The sequence below is a fragment of the Rhamphochromis sp. 'chilingali' genome (genome assembly GCF_963969265.1).
Source record: "Rhamphochromis sp. 'chilingali' genome assembly, chromosome: 4".
Taxonomy (NCBI): domain Eukaryota; kingdom Metazoa; phylum Chordata; class Actinopteri; order Cichliformes; family Cichlidae; genus Rhamphochromis; species Rhamphochromis sp. 'chilingali'.
This window is the reverse complement of record NC_137948.1, coordinates 12,515,240-12,536,152: the sequence shown is the minus strand read 5'-3', so window position 1 is coordinate 12,536,152 and position 20,913 is coordinate 12,515,240. Positions and strand designations below refer to the sequence as shown.

The 20,913-nt window shown below is 38.4% G+C and overlaps 1 protein-coding gene across 1 annotated transcript in view; it reads right to left on the bottom strand.

Annotated features, from left to right (window-relative positions):
* Positions 1 to 20,075, bottom strand: part of rbm20 (RNA binding motif protein 20) — a 45,789-nt gene extending 25,714 nt beyond the window's left edge. Inside the window, exon 1 of the mRNA XM_080879997.1 lies at positions 19,554 to 20,075. Coding sequence (XP_080736123.1) covers positions 19,554 to 19,675 — 122 coding nt within the window. The 5' untranslated portion in view covers positions 19,676 to 20,075. The remainder of the gene's footprint in view (positions 1 to 19,553) is intronic.
* Positions 20,076 to 20,913: the final 838 nt, after the last annotated feature.

Below are 20,913 nucleotides of genomic sequence, written 5' to 3'. Positions count from 1 at the left end.
GATTTATGCAGGGGATCAGTCACAGGGTTTTATGAAGTCATATTAAAATGTAAACTAAAGTTTGTGGGGCAACTTCAATCGCATGCACCCCGCCCAGGATAATCAGCAACAAACAAACCTTTAAATCAATGACTTACACCAAAAGTGAACAGGAGATATGCAACTACACGTTAAGAGAGTTAGTTCTCACATGCACACGGTAGCTGAAGGTGATCTTGTTTCAAGCATAGGCTGGTAGGATACTGGAGTCGTGGAGAAACATGCAGGTCAAAAGTCTTACTTGACAGCTGTCTCCCAACTGTGGACTTTTAAGAGCCCTCCAAAAAATATGTTTCCTAGCAGGAAATCCGCAATTAGTTGTCAAAGCCCCCATGGCATGGTGCCCACTTAAGGACTTTAAAGGGACACCTGCTTAAAGCGAATGCAAAAAATTTTTTACTAGCCAACTGATGACAAAAAATGTGCTCGCTATTCACTAAATTTACAAAAAAAAACCTATGACAAGTAACCCATGAATTGTAATGCCAAACCTTTATCAACACTTGTCCATTTTTTCTAGTCTATCGGATGTTCTGTGGTTAGTTTTGATTCAGCAGTGCTGACAAGAGCTAAGAAAAGCCCTTCGGTTACCTGGGATCTGCTAACACTGAGTGTCAAACTGGGTGCTGAGTGCTGAGGGCCAGGTGAGTCAGCTTTGGACAGAGTGACATCAGCGATCCAGCTGGCTGTCAGAGCTGCTGCTGGCGAAAAGAAGGAAGGCAACCTCATAGGGAAAGTCTAAACTCCATAAACTAGCACCAGTTAGACAAAAAATGATCCATTTCCCTTAATTAAAATAAAGATATATACTATGTAAGAAATACAGTCAGCCCAAATAGTATTTTTTTTCTTCTTGGCGAGTTAATCCTGTCTAAACTGGATTAGTAAAATATTTGTAATGTGGGAATTCAAGCACAGGAACTGTCACAAGACTCAGAGGTGAAGTAATATGAGGAATGGGGGTGTGTGTTGGCTTTGACAGCTGAGCTTTACCAGCCATTTTTTCTGCTGCTCTGAAATAGTTATTTATAGCTGCTGTCTGGGTGTAGACAGTAAATTTACTTTTCACTGGAAGCTGCTGTGCCGTACCACATTCATGTTTCTTTGTGAAATTCCCAGTGTAAACATCAAAATAAAGCTTAACATGTCCACAAGCTTACTGATTACTTCTGTTGATGTGTAACTGCGGGGTACAGTAAGGAACACGTAAGTTTAGTCGTTCCTGACTGTGGTCAGCAACATCAGAGCTATATTGGTGCGCAACGTGATGTAGCGATGATTCCTACAACCCCTCCTTCATTCCTTCTCTCTTTCCTTCCTTTCACCCTCTCTCCACGGTCTTACCTCACTCCCACTCTCCTCCATCTCCTTCCAAAGCCAGCATTGCATTTTGCCATCTGTCACTTCTGCCAGCCTCACAAATATCAATTGCACCCAGCTGTGTCATCCCAGTCTCTGACCTCTCAGCCAATGGCAGTGCAGCTCCTTTCTCACCTCCCATCATCTTTTAAAATTACTCCATCTACCCCTGAGTAGCACTAATGCAAGCCACAGTGTTTCCTGACCTACATTATAAAATTGCATCTTTTCAAACTAAGCTGAAATGCACCATTAATGATTCAATAAATTCCTTTAGAGCCGATAAATAGTCCAACCAGCAATGTAATTCAGTAAAACCACTGCAAACCAAGTGAAGCATGCACAGGATTCCCTGCAGGAAGGTGACTGCACAAAACTGGACAAAGATCAAATAAATGGCCTGTATTTATATAGCGCTTTACTAGTCCCTAAGGACCCCAAAGCGCTTTACATATCCAGTCATCCACCCATTCACACACTGGCGATAGCAAGCTACATTGTAGCCACAGCCACCCTGGGGCGCACTGACAGAGGCGAGGCTGCCGGACACTGGCGCCACCGGGCCCTCTGACCACCACCAGTAGGCAACGGGTGAAGTGTCTTGCCCAAGGACACAACGACCGAGACTGTCCAAGCCGGGGCTCGAACCGGCAACCTTCCGATTACAAGGCGAACTCCCAACTCTTGAGCCACAATCGCCCACAAATAAAATGGGTGGGAGAGCTACGAGTATTGATCGTATTGCAATATGCAAAATCTCTGTCTGTCTGCGACAGTCCTCATACACAATCAGGAGTTCAACAACTAAACTTGGTACAAAGGATGAGCTACAATCCCTGAAGATTCTTATCTGTATCAGAAACTGTTGCAACTGCCTAGCAACAGACTAAAGAAACCTGTTTTAGCACTCATGCACCAATAACACATTATAAAAGCTTCGTATCATTTTTACTTGGTAGCAACAACATCTATAATTTACATCCATAAATGTGGAATTAAACGTACTATAAAATGAATTCATTGTGTTGCCTGACAAGAACATAGCAATTGGCTAAAATGAATGCTTTTAAAGCACCCACTACTTTAAGATCACTACATTAGCATCTCATTTATGTCCAATTTGAATGATAAATGCCTACAAACTACCTACAAATGGGCTAAAACTGCCCAAAATTTAAGCAATTAAACATCTACTACCACTTTTACTTCTCACAGTGTGATTAAATATATCATTTTTCCAACAGTATGGGCATTTACTAGTATTTTAAATACAAGGTAATTCAATAGCTTCACTTGCTATGGGTGGGTTGGGAGTCGAATTCAACAAAAGACATTGAAAGTGATTGCACACATAGACATTTTTCTTGTTTTCTCTCTTTCACTGGAAATATTGGTCTCATGCAAAAAGAGGGATAATCTGCTATGAATTTCATGTTTTATTAATAGTAATTTATTAGCTATTTGTAGCTCATATAGTCTAAACTGCATGTTGAGTAATGGTTCAGTCACCTTTTATTTTACCAATAAAATTGGCTTAACACGGTTGTCTCATTGTGATATTGAAATACGGTCAAGACACAAACCACATGGCACAGCAATAAAAATGAGAGTTAAAGTGAAGACGACAGAAGGATAAAACAGCCAGTCATACTGTTTTACCCTAAAAGTAAAACAGCGGTGGACATAACACAAAGCTGACAGTGATAGAGAGGCCATTGCTGCCATATGGCTCAATATATCTCATCTCAGGAAACTGCTGGCATCTCAGGCTGCTCAAAGAACCATTAGTAGAAATTAGCCTAAACAGGGAAAGCAAGCGATTTTACCACCTTTTCCAACAGCTGCTCTGCAGAAACCCTAAAACGACAAACGAACCGAAGGGGAAAGAAGAGACAGTCGTCCCAGTGTAAGTGAGAAATCCCCCTCAAAGCCAGTGGACAGAATGGGTTGGCTATGCCCTGGAGTAATGACCATCGAGGGATTTCTCTGCAGAGCTTAGTCATTGGAGTAATACATACTAATAAAACTCAAGCGATAAACTAAGACTACTCATCTTGTACTTTATCATTTTATAGCTACAAATACACAGCGCTGAGACACGTCTTTCCTTTCAGTTGCATAAACTAAATCAAAGTCAAAGACAAAAAAATCCACACAGCATCTGTGACAAGCTTCAGTGTGAAATTCTGAAAAAACTGCTATGCGCACACACACACATATGTCTACACATATATTGAATAACAAAAAATTGTGTTTACAAACTGACACATTAGTCATGGAGCAGAGAATTATAGTCATATTACAAAGACTGACTTAATATGTTCACAGATTTGCACAATATACAGTTGCATGTACAGAAAGTCGCATCTCTGTATTTTTGAATGCAAAACGATCTGATAGCATAAGGCTGATGATGCGCCTCGATCAGCAGCAGTTATTGAGGTAGTCTGTGTGTGGTTAGCACCATACGGTACGATAACTGCAATGCAAAAACAATCTGAGATGCCACGAGGCTACAAAAACTACTGTAAACTTAGTCTGGTAGAAACAGCTCTGGGAGGACTAATGAAAAAAATTACTATGAAATGTCTACTGGGTTCGTGCAAACATTGTTTTGCCACAATATACAATAACTTTCAGAAACTTCAAATTAAATTTTTAATGCTTTTCCTTATTTTCTGTAATATTTCACATTACCAAAGTTTCAAATAATGCTCTTGGATCGGTACAATATCAAAGCCCGTCTCTTTAATATGGTTGTGCCCGGAATATAGTTCACAAAACATTTTTGTTTACGAATGGCAGTCAATCTGAAAACTGAAAAAAGGCGTCCTTAAAGCAAGAGTAGCTGAAACCGCTTGGCTCAGACACATGATTACGTAAGAGGCTCCACCAACCTGCAGCTCAATTCCAGGGATAAATATGTGATAAATACAAAAACAGCAGGTCAATTTTAAATAAATGTACCATATGCTGTTAAGCCCTACTAGGAGCTTTCTCTCTGTGTGTTTTCAACTTAAAAAAAATGTTACCATCATTTCAAGAGAACCCTCATAGAAATATACATGAAAAAGCATGCCTGCATTGCAGCACACTGCAGTTAGAAATTATGTGTAACATACACACACAAAGATACATATAAACCAGAGAGGTTTTTACTGAGAACACAACGCCTCAGCGGACTGAGGGAGTTTTGTCTTCAGTTTACCGCCTGCGAAGGGGAACAGGCAAATCCACACACACCACAGGGAGTCAGGAAGGTTACTGCCCTGCTATCTTCACACTGATGAGTCACTGACAGCTGTGTCTGAGCTGTTCCAGACCCACACACAAAAACACCAGAGTAACTTTTTTTTTTTTCCTCGTGCACTGCGCTGACAGTCCGTGTTTCTCAGACAAATGAAAAACAGAGAGAACAAATTAAAAGGAGAAGTGCCAATATTATGTCAACCCACCACCTCTCCCACCTCCCTGTGGTGCAATTGATTAGCTGGGAAGTTAATTGGCAGGAAGCTCTTTGGCATGGATGCTGACCTTGTGGTGACAAGCAAAAATCTTCCAGGTCACCTCCCCCTTATGACACTGGATATTTTAGGCTGCCCATTAGCATGCTTGATTTCTAATCCCTTCCTCAAACTCCTGCTTGCTATGTAGCTACACCCCCATCTCATTATTTCTTCCTGTTTGGGGCTGTTCTGTGCTTTAGCCACTGTTTACCTCCCATCACCACCACTGCCACCTCCCTCCCCCATCCCAGACATCCACACAGACATCTCTTTATCATCCCTGTCTGTCAGTCGGTGATAGGGGATGGAGAGCGGATGATAGCAGACGCCAGAAATAGCAGCCTGACGTATGATTGTTTCTGCCTTGGACACAGCACTGTGGAGTAATTGTTGGACATTGTAAACACCTGAAAGCAAAGTTGCCATTACACAAAAAGGAGTTAGCAAATTTTCTAGGAAGAGCCACAAACTTTGTCTGTGTTAAAACTGTGAATGTGGTTAATTATTTTTGATTTTAAAGGAAATAAGATAAAGAAATTAAAAACCCAAGCTGCAATTCTACCTCACCATCACCACTCGATCATACCCTGTCTTCTCTAACGCCCACAATGACAGCCATCGGTCTTACACAGAGTTGAGTGGACTGGAATAAGACTCCATCTTACACCACCCTCAAACAAAGTTTCAAACCAAGAGCAAAGCTAAAGAAATGAAAACATACAAAAACATTATGCCAACCTTTCAGATGAGGGTAAAGAAGAGGCGTTATCAAAGATCTATGCTGTAATTAAACCTAGTGTGGGTGAGTCAATCTACATACACACAAATGTGCTTCTAAAAAGGTGATAAGATGATGGCACAAAAGAATGTGTACAAAGAGTTACATAGCAGTGATGAGTCAAGTGTAATGACAAAATGAAGATGATCTTTTTGCTTTCAGCTACTCATTTGTCATTAACCTACATATTATAACGACAGATGAACTACAAAGTAGCATCTTATTAAAGCTAAAGAGCTCAAAGCCTTTTAATAATGCTACCCACACCGATAAAAAAAAGAAGAAAAGTTAGATGTTACATCAACACAATGACGATGACCTGACCTAGTTTGCCAAGTTGAGTATTTAAAAAAAAGACTGTTTTAGTGTTATGTAAGGTCTGTGCGGATAGACAGGGCAGTGACTCATTCCAGGCCCCAAAACCTCTCCGTGACTCAACACTACACCAAAAATACTGTGAGTCCTGAATGCCTGCTGCTCCACACTTTGGGACAATCAGTAGGACTTAACTTGAAGAGAAGGCTGAAGTTTTATAATTGATCAAACTCTTACAATTAAGAGAGAATTATAAAGTAGAGGTAAAACCTCAATACCAAAAAAGATTCTGTTGAAAATACAAAAGAGCAAAATTAATGACAGGCAAATAATTTAAACTACAGCCCTTGAAAATCAGAGCTAAATTCCCACTTTTATGCACATTTTTATATCATTTGAGAAAGCATGCAAATACTGGTGGATAAACCATGACAGCAATATTAAAAAATGAATAAAAAACGAATAAAAAACGTCGGTAATTACCAAAAATGTGGAGCAGCCGTGCCATAATCCTCGCATTGAGTGGTATGGATGGTATACTCTATATCTGTCTGAACACAGTGCAAAAACATGTACGATGAGGAAATTTATCCTAATATTGAATTTGATGCCAGGAGCATATTTTCAACAGTTGGAAAAGGAGCCATTTATCCTGGTGAAAGATTAAGCCTTGTTCAAACACACTGTATGCATTTTGAACCTGAGGAGCACAGCTGCAGTAGTTTTCAACATGTTTTCCCTTTCTTGGGTGACTGATTAAGGATCTGCTCCACAGTTTGGGCCTCATGCATTTTTTGCAACATAATGCGCTGATGCATGTCAGAAATGAACTTCAGGCCAGTTTAGCATTCTGATTTACCGATTCCACAGCTAAGCTTTTGTTTTTTTTTGTTTTTTTGTTTTGTTTTGTTTTGTTTTTTTTTTTTGTTATGACGGTACTATCTTGCTTAAATAAGCAAAGTCTTCCCCTAAAAAGAGGTCATCTGGATGATGGTCATTCATGCTTCTGCATCACATTGTTAAAGCTTACCATATAATGCTTCTGAACTGGCATTCTCCTCCTCATAAATTTATATACACAGATTTTAAAGTTTATGTGATGATATATAGTCCTGCAGTATAAAATGTATGTGGTAACATAAAAGAAATACCGTTGCTTACTACCCCACTTGGATGCTCTTAAGCAAGACACTTATCCTTAACAGTTAGCAGATGTATTGTGCATTTACAACAAACATGAAGGTACCTTGTCTTGTGGTGTGATTACATGCAAACACTATTCAACTGTGCCGGCCAGTGCAAGTAGTTAAGATAGTTAAAATAGTTAATATGTGAAAAACCATCGGATTGGAGTTTCCTCATACACAATCACACACTGAGCTCAAGTATGGTGCCTGGAGTAATATGGGCAAAATTGCAGGAAGTTATGGTAACTTCTGAAAATATGTTACTGCAACTTGGTAAACGGCCTGTATTTGTATAGCGCTTTACTTAGTCCCTAAGGACCCCAAAGCGCTTTACACTACATTCAGTCATCCACCCATTCACACACTGGTGATGGCAAGCTACATTGTAGCCACAGCTGCCCTGAGGGGCACTGACAGAGGAGAGGCTGCCGGACGCTGGCGCTACCGGGCCCTCTGACCACCACCAGTAGGTAACGGGTGAAGTGTCTTGCCCAAGGACACAACAACCGAGACTGACCAAGCCGGGGCTCGAACCGGCAACCTTCCAATTACAAGACAAACTGTCGACTCTTGAGCCACGATCGTCCCACTTGGTTCTAGCTTTCAGTGGTACTCCTCGTTGGCTTTTAGGGGTGATTATTTCTTGTTTCAAAAACTTCAAGTCATGCAGCTGTACTCATGGGAATAAACTAAGGCAAAACTTCTCTTCACATTTGGTGTGAACACATCATTACTTGTACTGTCCCCTCAGCAGTGCCATCATTTCCACTTCACTTCAAGACAAAAACTTTTCAAAGCTTGGTGTAAGGGCCTGAAAGACTTCAGCATTTCTTGGTAGCATACATAATGTTATTTCCGATGTTATTTTACAGAGTGTAGAAACAATTTTTCAGATTTTTTCAATTTTGTCCAAAAGCTTGGATGGTTTTATATTTAGGATAATAGTATACATATACTTCTTCTTTGAGTTTTTAAATTGTATAAAATGTTTAAGTAATATTTATTTACTGGTCTGGTGCTGAGAGTCTGGCAAAGTGCCATGCTTCTGATGCTTACATGAAAGATAACACAAAGGGGGCTAGATGGCAGATAAAGTGGTTCTCACTAGTAGTAATGTGGTCTCATGGGAAACACTCCCATTCCAATATGTAGACAAATTACCAAGTGACTTAAGTGGGGTTATTTTAATGCGTAAATGTAGCTCAGGCATCTTGATTTATTGTTGAAATTTCACTATTTAAAGTTAAGGGAGGCAAAAAGTGACTTTAATCTCCAGGAAAATAAAAAATAATTGAAAAAAGGATAAATTAGAGTGCTGATGTTGTCAAGTTAACCCATTAAACATGTGTAGCCTTTAATTTTAAGATGAAAGACAATAATTAATAAAGTTGTGAGGAGCTTAAATATTAAAAGTGGTCACAGAAACTTTATAGTCTTTACTGGCCTCTTATAAAGTCAAAAAAATACTTTTTTTGTAGAACTCCACTGCTTAATATTTATACATATAAGTACTGAGTATATGTAATACTAAGTACTCCAGAACTACTCCAAACTAGCTGTGATGTTGGGTTTAATGTAAAGGTTTATGTGTTAAAAGTGATCTGATTACAACTATAGGATTAGGGACACTTTTCTTTAGTTAGTTATGTTTTTATTAAATCATTCATAGACATCTTTAACAGAAAAGAATTGAATGTTTACTGAACATTATGTCATAATGAAATAAAAGATCTACCCATTAAATTAAATTGTGACAATATTATAGATAATCTAATAGTACTACACAATATTTATGTAATGATGTTACTAAACAGATAATAATAAACAGATAACGTGTGCTTACTCACTCTCTCACAGAAACATTGGAGGCCTGTTTGTTGGCTGCAGTTCAGCCACACACAAACTCAAACAGTAAGCTATTCTGTGATGGAGAGTTTATCAAACACTGTTTAATTATTTAAATTTGAATATGGCTTTTGTCCAAATGAGTTAAATTTATTTAATCCTTATATCATCATCAGGGCTCCATTTTACAACTACTCCACTAAACTTCATTATTCTCCCAAACGGGTTATAAGCAAAGTCCTGTATTTATTGTAAGATATCTTTCATTTGCCTCCATTTCCACACAAGAGCATTCATCATTTTTCTTGACACAGCAACCTGTTCTCAACATATATACTCTATCAGCTGTTCTGTTCACCTGCTATGCCAAACTCCAGAGTGGATATCAGGCATTTCCCCATTAACATTTGTGCAGACTGTATCTACAATTACAATTGCTGAGTTGTAAAGTTGTATATTAGCTCTAACTATAAGAGTCCTCTCTCCTGGCATGTCTGATAATTTATATATTGCCCACCTGGTGTCCTCCACATATCCCAGGGTCTGAACATGCCACACTGAGAACAGCTTCTGTCATCTACTCCCTCAGCCCAACTTTCTCGCGCCCCTCGTGAGGGTGAAACAAATAGAAATGGGTCAAAAAGCAACATGAGCCAACCCTATTAAATGTCCAACTCTATCTTAATTCCACCACAAATCATCAAGCTTCTTCAGGCTGTCACTCATTTCCACATATAGTCAAAAGAGTGTGAACAGTGTTGAGCTGCCTTACAGATGAAAGTCCTGTCATTTGGTAAAACACATGGTAAAATACAAAGATAGAGTGAATTGTAATGAGAAAGTTTTTTTGTACAAGTTTGTTTTGTATTTTCTGGACTTTTGAGAACGGAACTAGATTAGTAGTGACATTAATAATCAAAAATGTTCAGAGAACTTTATCTGAATACACTAAAATGTTCAGTTGGAGATGTAAAGGCAATACAAAGAGCCACAAATTGCCTACACCAAAACTTCTGTGTGAAATTCAGCAAACAAGGGCAGATATATAAACATAAAGACAGGTAAACAGGTCTAATGTCCAAACATGTCTCTATGAATGAAATACTGCACTCCTTTTTGTACCTTACAGCAAAAAGGACCTTGTGACTTCTGATTTTTCACTATATAAATAAAACTGAATTGAACTGAGTTATAGTTTCCAGACTTCCATTAGTTTGAATGCTTTTCACTATTAGAAAATATGTCAACAGTTCAAGGAAACATGGTGATAGTCAGAAATGCTGAAAAGACTTTGAGCTGTAGCTTCCAAAGTACGTTGGTCATGAACTAGTTCAAACTACTAGTTACAAAAGAAAAAGCTAAATTTTGATATAAAATCCTGAATTTGGTCAAATGAGGTTTGATAACATATCAGCTTTTACAGTTTTTAAACTTCAATTCAATTCAATTCAATTTTATGTATACAGCGCCAAATAACAAAAACAGTCGCCTCAAGGTGCTTTATATTGTAAGGTAGACCCTTCAATAATACATACAGAGTAAAACCCAACAATCATATGACCCCCTGTGAGCAAGCACTTTGGCGACAGTGGGAAGGAAAAACTCCCCTTTAGCAGGAAGAAACCTCCAGCATGAATACCAGCTAATCACAAACAGATGGCTTTCTTCAAAAAGCAGTTATATTGCTATATCTGCAGACCAACTGAGTGTTTTTGTCTATTAATCATTAAAATCAGTACTGAATAGATTTATTTCCAAATATCTATCACTGGTTTAGAAATTAGGGAGACATATAACCTTATAAACACAGAGCATCTTCACTATATACATAACCAAAACCTGACAAAGTTATTAGTACGCTTTGGATCATATTAACCATTAAAAACCACTTAAGCCTAGACCACCTGACTTTCTGTGGGGACTTTCTGTGGTCAGCCAGACATGTAAACATGTCCCTGGATGGAAAAAAAAGCCAGCAAAAACAATCAGGCACCGCTCCACTGCCTGTGACGGTCAAGATGAATGAATCCAATTTCACACGCAGTTCATTTATATGGTGATTATAAATAATTATACAAAGGTATTTATCACCTTTTGCCTTCCTTCTGCTTGCCATGGTGTTCCCTACTGAGCAGCCCTTCTTTTAACGCAGAGAAGCTGAGTGTGGTATTTCTGCTATTAAGGACCTATACATAGCCAAACCCCGGGTAATGGGACGGGGGCCACTTGCTTATCCCTACCCAGATACTGACAGAATTCAAGTCCAAATTCAACAACCAGTAATAGACTAGCTCTTTTAATTTACATAACCAACTAATTTTAAATCGTAAGCACAAGGTTAGGCTAAATCCTTAACATAACAGAACAGTCTACGCCCAATGCCGCCTATTTATCTTTCAGCGGTGCTCTTTTTCACGATACAAAGAGACTGCATTAGCAGACATTAGCACCATGCAATAACAAATCCATTGCTGGTAATATGTTGTGCCAGATTACTTTGCTCTATAATGACAAGTATATAATGAGCTACAGTAGTACATAGTCACACAGCATAAGCAAAAGCACGCTAACACATAAAATAACAAAAATACACCCACACACCAAGTGCGTAGACACAACGAAACAGATAAACAACACCTAAACAAATTGATATATCTGGGATTGTAACAAGCAAAATATGATATAAAATGTCTTTAAAATATATGAAATGGAGATTAAATGTATGTATGTCTTTAAAGTACACTTCACAAAGGATTAGATTGTCTTGGCAAACCCACGGACGACATAGTGACATAATCTTGGTGTGCACATGTGACATAACGTTTAAAAAAAACTGTCCTCATATAGAACAAAGATAAATCAACAAATAAAGTTCTTATCTGCAGGTATTGCCTGTGCATGACAAGTATACAGAGAATTTGATTTCCTGGATTCTGGCCTGCTCACTATGTGGATGAAAGGAAGATGCCTTTGGGGTGAGCACACGTGCTACAATCTCCACTGGCCTCAGCTGTTGATGCCGGCCTAACAGAGCAAAGCAGAGTGGCTGTGTGATACTGTGTGGGTTTATGTGTCACTTAAACACCCGTACTCTCCTTCTGTTAAACCTGTAGGGCAACATGCATTCAGTACATTCTCCCAATTCAGAACTGAGCTGCTTCCTCTAACTGTGTGTGTGCAATGTGTGACCTTGCACTGAAGTCTGACATACAGTAGCTGCACTGCAGGGTGACATTTATTTATATTAATTAGGACAATCAGAAGAGCCAGTCTATTCAGACCTTTCCTGGTTCGAAAAATAGTTTACTCCCAGGTTAAACTACAGCTTTAAAGGCTGAGAAAGACAAACTTATTCATTTTAATTCCCAAGATTTTAGACATTTCGAATATTTTGCAGTGAAGGCTTTTCTGAACAGTGCTATAACTGGCTGACAAATCCTGTAAATGTTCATTTTAACTACTAAAGCCAAAATATTAATTTTGCCACCTGCAAAACAGGTTACTGTAAGCACCAATCATGCATGCCTCTGCAAACAGAAAAGCTCTCTGCTAACTTGACAGGGACTTCTTTATCCGTCAAGGCCCTACATGTGAGAAAAGTTGAAAACAAATCAATATTGTGCTCAGCATTAATAGTAAAATCGTCTAACTTTGTGAAAAACTTTCACATTCGGTATTAAACTTTCTGACTGCTGGTTTTGGATAGCAGCAAATTTGTCAGTCGAGTTTTTATACACTACATAGAGCGTCAAAAAATGAACTATGCTTGTGGCATTAGCCTTTAATCCTCCCTCTTCCCTCACTTTACTATATCTTGAACAAATACCACTAAACGACTGATTGACAACAAGCAGCAGAGGCCTCCTACTCGCGTTAGCCTTGTCAGAAGAAAATAGCACAGCAGCAGCAGTATTGACAAAACCTTAAAACAGTATCTGACTCATTTATGACTCATTGAATCCAATGTGGGGTTTAATTATGTTCAATTCAAGCAAAGTGCCCACGTACCCAAGCTTACATGCAGCACACTACCTACGCGCTACCTGAACAACAAAATACAAAATTATGAAAAACTAAAGTTATTTGATTACTGTCACGGACATAAGATACAAAAAATGTATTCAATACTTTGATGATGCAACCCCCACATCTGCAGAAGAGCAGCAGAGCTGTTGTCCCAACATAATTTGTTATAACAAGGAGGAATGTCTAGTCCAGCAGCAGATGGTTTGATAAAAAAATGCATAGTTTATTTAATAACAGTGATTATGCAAGGACTCATAAAGATGGAAAACAAGCCATATAGTCAGCGTTAAATAAAAAGTGCCCAGTTTAGTGTTTGATGAGCTGCCAGTGGATCATGACGAGAATGTGTCCTTACTAAACTTTTCACATAATCTTCCCATTTTTGTTTTTTGGAAATGGACAAAGGCTTATTTATATTAGGATAGTGAACAGTCACTGTTCACATGCACGGAGCAAATCTTACAAACACGTTGAAGAATTTATCCGAAAAAAAGAATGTTGCAGCCCCCGCTGGGAAGTACACTTCATCCGTTTCAAATGAACAACCCTTTAAATTTAGATTGTGTTCACATCGAGACCTTTAAACTCTGCCAGCTCATATATTTAAGCATTAAGAGCTGGAAAGGTAGTGATGAAGAGCTGATCCCAAAGACAACTGATTGCCTCTTGTAATTAGAGCTAGGATCAACTGCTCAAAAGGTTCATGCTATGCTATGTAACTGTAACTAAATAATTTTCAAGAAGAAATAGTCACAAATTAAAAAAAAAAAAGTAAAAATCTCAAACAGCTACTGGATACTTTAAGCTCTACGCTGAACAAACTGTAACCATCCTAACAGTATGACTGTCTCTCTGAGCAATCCTGCTAATCTTTCTCAGTTTTGTGCTCATGGTGCTAGAATTACAGTCCATCCATTGAAAGAGCAAAAGTCTGTGTGATTCTCAGTAATGTGCAGCTGATACTGTGTTACTGATGAATCCAAGCAACTGCAATCAAACGTCACAAACAATTACCGCCTCTCATTTTATTAATATTGTTCGAGCTGCGTCTGTGATTTTTTTCTGCATCAGCTAAGAAGACCATCACAGCATCGGCGTCATATTACCGCTTCATTTATAGAGACACCAGAACCAAACTGAAACTGTGATGATTTCGGGATTAAGTGGTGTATCCCTCTCAAGCCCGTCTAAGTTGCGTGCAAATCTCATTGGTAAATATATACAGATGCAGATATTTGACAATGCTCTTTTATCATTGCTGTCTTTTAATGTGGATACCATTTGTAAAGACATTTAAACCCCTTTAACTCTGACCACTCCCATTGTTCCAAATAGTTAGCCTTGCTAAGTCTACCAACTCAACGCCTATAAACCCTTTCCCACCAGGACATAACCCCATGTGCTGCAGGAGAAGAACCACAGACATGAATTTACTGTCACAACCAGCACAGACTCCGTATGATCATTTCCTGTTTTATTTTGAAACTTTCTACCAGTTTATTGTACGTGTTCCTTTGGTTTCTGTTTGCCCCCAACACCTGTTTCCCTTGACTTAATTACTCTTTATACAGCCATGCTGCCATCTGTTTCCTGTCAGACTATCTCAGCAATTTCCAGTATTTTCTTGTGACTTGTTTCGAAATTTCCTGTAAATCTTCCTTGTCTGAATTTTTGGATTTTTGCTCTGTGAGTCTTTTATTTAGCCTTTGGATCTACTGTTTGGTTCAGCCATTAAAGCTACAGCATACTGCTGGAGTCTGCCACCACCTAAACTTTCTTTCACCATTGTGGCATGTCACAAATCCTGCTTGTAACAATGTTTTTCTAAGGCCTTTTCACAGACTGTTAGCTTGAAGAATATGCATTTAATAGTTTTGGCAATGGCTTGTGCTGTAAGAGAATGTGTGCCGAATTAAGTGAAATATTGCAGAGCTTTAGAAAAGGTGTACTCAAGCTTAAAAATCATTTAAATTAGGTAAAGCCCAGCCAAATAAACTGTTACGTGTTTGTTTTTACTGTTATGCTTTATTACTCTGCATTAGAGACACTGATCTTTATGTACAAGTCACAAAGGCTATGTTAAAGTTATAGAGAATGAAACTTCTTTGTTGTGCCGTGGGCTGATATTAATGGTGCATTTTGTGGTAACATCCTCAGCCTAATTTAATGATCCAATTACAGGATGCACCTACACTTGGCTGAAAGTGGACACCAGCGCGGCCGTTGTACCTACGAAGACTTTCTCCGGTGCAACTGTCAACCATTTAACATCAGGATTAGCCACAGTTGCTGCCACGTGTCAACAAGGCAGTGAACACATGCTTGAGGTGTTGGTGGGGGAGGTAGATGGTCCCGTGACACAAATAGGTGACACTAGAAATTAAGATTTTCTGTAAGCAACAGAAAGGACAAATCTTCCTGGTAAAAAATGAAGGACGAGCGTAATTAATCTGTTTTGTCAACTTTTCTGTCTTCTTAAGGAGAGACAAGATCTATTGGAGGGGACAGTGATGACTGTATTTTAGTATCAAATGTTATTTTAAAACATAAAAAAAAAATTAACTACTCTGTATTTTTTATTTGCTCAGCCTTGTGCCAACCAACATCACGGGTTTCAAAGGGATCCCGCACAATCACAGATCTGCAAAGCGACCACACCAATCACTCAACACTTCTCTGTCCAGACGGCCATTTGGCCAGATCCATTTAAAGTGTGCGAAAGTCTAAATTAGCTCCCGTTAATGACCTTGCAGGGGATTGCAGGGATGATTGAAACTTCAAGTTAACGACTCGGTGCAAAGAGCGCTTTTAAACATGACACACTTGGCAGCAAACTAAAGGATGTGAATTTGCTTTGATAAAACACATCAATAGTTTTCTATTGTTGTCAATTTTCAGACATCTGTGTTTAATGGCTTAAAATCTATGAGATTTAAACAACAGAAAAAGGATGTTAACAACACGTCACCAGAGGGGGACAGCCCGAAAGAGTAAATATCTGTGAAACTTCATTTTCAAAAACTAGATCTCCAGAGGATTTTTGGAGGATGCTTCTGTTTCCCTGAACCACAACATAGTTATTTTCAATATTTTGCTTTCGACAGCTGTGGCTATATACTTTCCCTAAGGCTCGAGCGTGGTTACACATGGCAAAATGGTCCTTCAACTCAATTGGCTCCCCTCTTACACTTACACTGCCTCCACTGAAAGCTATTTATTACATTAAAAGTTTTGAGAACACAGACATTTAGACAGGCAAAAAAAGATCACAGATCAGTCGACGAATAAAACAAAACACATAAATATTATAATTGTACATGTTTATCAATGCAGAACATTCTCTGTCCTGATGAGCTTAACTATGTACCGATGTAACGTTAAATAGAAGAGGAGCATAAAATAAACTATATCATTGCTGTTTTGATTTACAGTGAACAAACAAATAAATATTATATAAATATAAGTACATGATTATAGCTTTATTTATAAATCCATGGATACTCCCAAACGCAAATGCTTTTACAACTAACCCAAAAATCAAATGCAATATAGTCACTACTTCATTAAAGACAAAGTTGTTCTTTACAAAGCTGAGTTTTAGACCGTAACGTATTACAACATGTAATGCCTTTGAGTTTTGTTCTGTTTTGTTCTGAAATGTGGCTTTCACAGCACTGAAGAAAAGTATCAGCACATCGATAGAAGAACACCGGCTTTTACCTTTCCTGCTGCATTTTCACATATCAACTTCCGATGCGGAGCCGCACGGTCTGTGGTACAAGGTAAAATTCGCTCAGACACTGAACTTTCCCCTCTGTGACGCGCTGTCACAGTGATATAGAGCCGTGGCAGGTGGGAAAGAGTCATAAGATGAGGAAAGTGAAATGGCAAAATAAGGGAAGGTATGAATGCTAATGCATAGATGGTGTGACAAAGCATGTCAAGCATGCTCAACTGATCTGTTACAGGACAATCCGTCACAGGCTACTCACCACTAAACCACCACAAACATGCAGTCTGGTCACCCGGATCCTTCGGTCCTGTCCTAAATTCTGGCTGAATGTTTTTGTAACGACATGTTACAACTTTACAGTTTCCTTATTAATTGTGCAGATGTTTGCACAGTGGTCCGTATACATTCACGGCAAGTCAGAAAACTGCATACGTGGACATGTTAGGCTCTGGAAAATCCATTTATTTTATTGTAGCCTGTGGTGATATGAAAAAGAAAAAGCTTCCTGATGGAACTAATTCCTTATATCTGTCTTATATCTGGGATAATCTGTCACATTACAACTGAAAAGACCCTGGTAGGTGTTTAAGAAAGCAGCTAAAATGGCTCTTTTCTTAAAGGGGTGACAGCTTTTAACAACAACAACAACAAAAAGTCTCACCAATCTTGTTACAGTCTACTACCCAAAGAGCAGATACTTTTTCTTACTGCACATATTTATTTGCTGCATTATAATGATCTTAGTACATAATTGTACATTCCTATTGTTGCTTTTTTCATGTTTATTTTTTGTACAGCTTTATTCGTGTGATGCAGAAACATAGAAAGTCTGGCAGAATTTTTTTTGTTTTTGTTGAGCCCTAACTTTTCTTGTTTGGCAGAGGTTTGCACAGCAGTTCGAATGCGTAACAGTCACTGCAAGTGAGAAAACCCTGCACATAGACTCACTAAGCGCTGGAAAATCTATTTGCTCCATTAAAAAAAAATAAAAAATTATTATTATTTTACATGTTCAGACATTTCCAGAGCTAAAAGTAAAAAATCGTGTATTTTATTTTAGTCTGAAAAAATATCTGAGCTAAAAGTTTGCCTTATGTACAAATGTACAAATTCCTCATAACTAACAAAATTCAGATTATTACATCTGAAAGATTTTTTCTGACATGTTTAAATGAATGATATCCATGCCTGGGCTGAATATTTGAGAATTAAGAAAATGTTTATAGCACTTAAGACAAGAAGACCTCAGCGTGTCACAGTGTAACTGAAAACACTCGGGTCGATGTTTAAGAAAGCGCATAATGATCTATTAAATTTGAACATTTGTACAATCCTACCGTTGCTTGTTTCTGGTTTTGGAATATTTAGACTTTATTTCCCTTAAACACTTTTCCTTTAATAATTTATCTCAGCTCTTGATTCTCCAGGTTATCCAACAATACTTTTTAGGTAACTAATAAGTCTCGAGAAAAAGTCGTTCTAAGGCTGCACAGTCTGACTACATGTTGGGTTTTTGTTTGTTTTGATGATGGCAGCAAGCAGGGCGACAAATCCTTAACTGAATGACGATCTTAAATAAACAGCAGAATGGAAGTCCATTAAAGTGCTATCGAACTCTTTTACTTTGCTGATTTGCAATTAACCAAATAAAATGTAGCTACTGATACTATCACACACAACAATTTTCATGTATTCATTCAGTAGAAACTCTCTGCCCAATAAACGTTTCCACCAATTCATATTAATATTTAAAGACAAATTGCTCAGTTGTCTCCTCACACACTGTACAGTAATTCAAAGAAAAATCATCAATAAATACAAAATATAATCAATATAATCAAGATTTGTTACAGAAATGATCACATACGTTTTACAGTTTTATTGTAGGGTTGCAGAGCTTGAGCTCAGTGATACTGTGTTGCTGACAAATTTAATATAAGACCTTTCAGTGACTTCACATTGTTTGGCTTACAAATTACATCTAATTTTCTAAATTTAATGGATATGTTTATCAACTGAATTTAGTGATCTTAGGTACAAAGTACATGTTGAAAACAGCAAATTTTCCTAAATTAATTGTTTTGGTTTTAAAAGGTTAAGTAGTTTACAAAATATAATTTATTCCAATTTAAGAAGCAGCAGCAAACGTGTGACGTTAAAAACAGTGGGATTGTTTTCAACACATCTAATATTTTGAACAAGACAACCACAGATTTGAATGAGCAGCGGAAAAAAAAATCACAGCAAGGCCGATAGTTTATTTTCAGTCAGCATTTCTGCTTTTTAATATGAATCCTGGATATGTTTAAAGGGGAAAATGTGTTAGCTCAGTATATTCAGATAAACCTGCTGACTGTACAATTTCCCTTTTATTTAATTTTATATTGCTTTTTCCAAAAAAAGAACCTTAGAGCCTCTTTAAAGTGCAGATATTTTTTAAATAAATTTTAATAAGCACTTTGTTATATTGTTGCATATTGGTTTTTTTTTTATATATATGGTGAGTATAAAATCCTCAGTACTGTAGTAATATTCACTAAGACACATTATAAATAGCCGTATTTAAGGTTATCAAATTCAATTTCATGCAAGAAGACCTTACAGGACAGATGCAGACATTTTTCCAACATCACAACTTTTTTTTCAGGATATTCATGATACCACTGCAAAAACGTGCTGTGGACTTTTTTTCATAGAGCCACGTGAGCACCTGGCATGTGTTTGTACTGTATCCTGATTCTGCGGTTTACAGATTTTGCGCTTACCTCTGTAAGGTGTTGCTTGTTGTCTCAGGGGGGTATCCACTGCTTTGTCCTTTTCCCAGCATTATTATATGACCTGTTTTGTCACTGTCAACGCTGCTTGTCCGATCCCAAACGTTCTGCATGGCAAAACAAACTCCCTAGCACCACCCCCAGCCTTTACACCCTTCCAGTCACCCCCCTCAGAAGTAACCACCTCAGACCAAAGACACCAGATCTTGATAGGGCAACTTTCTCCAGCCTGCTTTTCTTTGTCTTTTTTTTTCTTTCTCTTCACTGAACGGCCACAGAAATACCAACAGGCAGGAAGAGACTGGGGGCTGAGCACTTCAGCGGGGTCTCTGCTGCTCAGCTACTCCTGATCGACAGCAGCAAAGGCAGCAAAGCCCCCTTTACCCTTGGCTATCCAACTGTCTTTCCCTATAAACTATGCTACATACACTTCCAAGACTTCCCTTCACTTCCTGTATTCTCTCCAGGGGCAAGAGATGGGGAAATCAGTGTAGCGCCTGTTCAAAGAGAAACAGGAGGATGACTGAGTGAAGTTAAAGAGGGAATAACAGAAGAGGTGGGCTCAGGGGACCGCATAAGGGGGGTGTGAGTTAAATAGACTAAAAGGGAGTCCCTGCCCAGGACAGCTCCATGCAGTACAACAACAGGGACGAGAAGGTCTCTCCAGCCACCGCTGATTATCACCTCTACACTGACACAGAAACACAGACACACGCACGCTTGCATAGTCTGGCTGATGAAGGCATGCACTGCGGTTCTGGGAATGCCATCAGTCACTCAGTAGGTGTCGGGATCAATTTAGCTGCTGAATCATTGGAGAGATCCAGTCTCTAGGCCTGGAACACAGTGTCAGATTATTAACATTTTGCAATGGTCAGACAGGCTGAGGTTTCACATCTGTCAGCCAAAAAGTAGGGTGTGCTTGATAATAAATCACCATTAAGAAAAGGCTCATACAGAGTGACAACACATCAATCCTCCGGGTCTTGTACGTGCTGCACGGTTGGATTTTTGGGTATTTATTTAGATTGCAAAGGAAAGTGTAATTTTGCAGGGGGATTTAAGTTATGAAGACAAACCTAGAAAAAAGTTTCCAAGAAACGAGTCAGAGAATCTGAGAGATGATGTTTGTTTAAAGAAACCTAAACCATGTCTCCCCATAGACAAACATATCATCTAGATATAGCTGCTATTTTATCTGATTGATCACGAAACAAAGATTTTCAGCAAAGTCTTGAAACCTAAATTTATAAAATAATTGAAAAACTTTCACAATATGCTTTTACAAGTGGATTAGAGTTTCATAGCTCATCTGGATTTGCCCTAATAAATCTACTTGTACACAATGAAG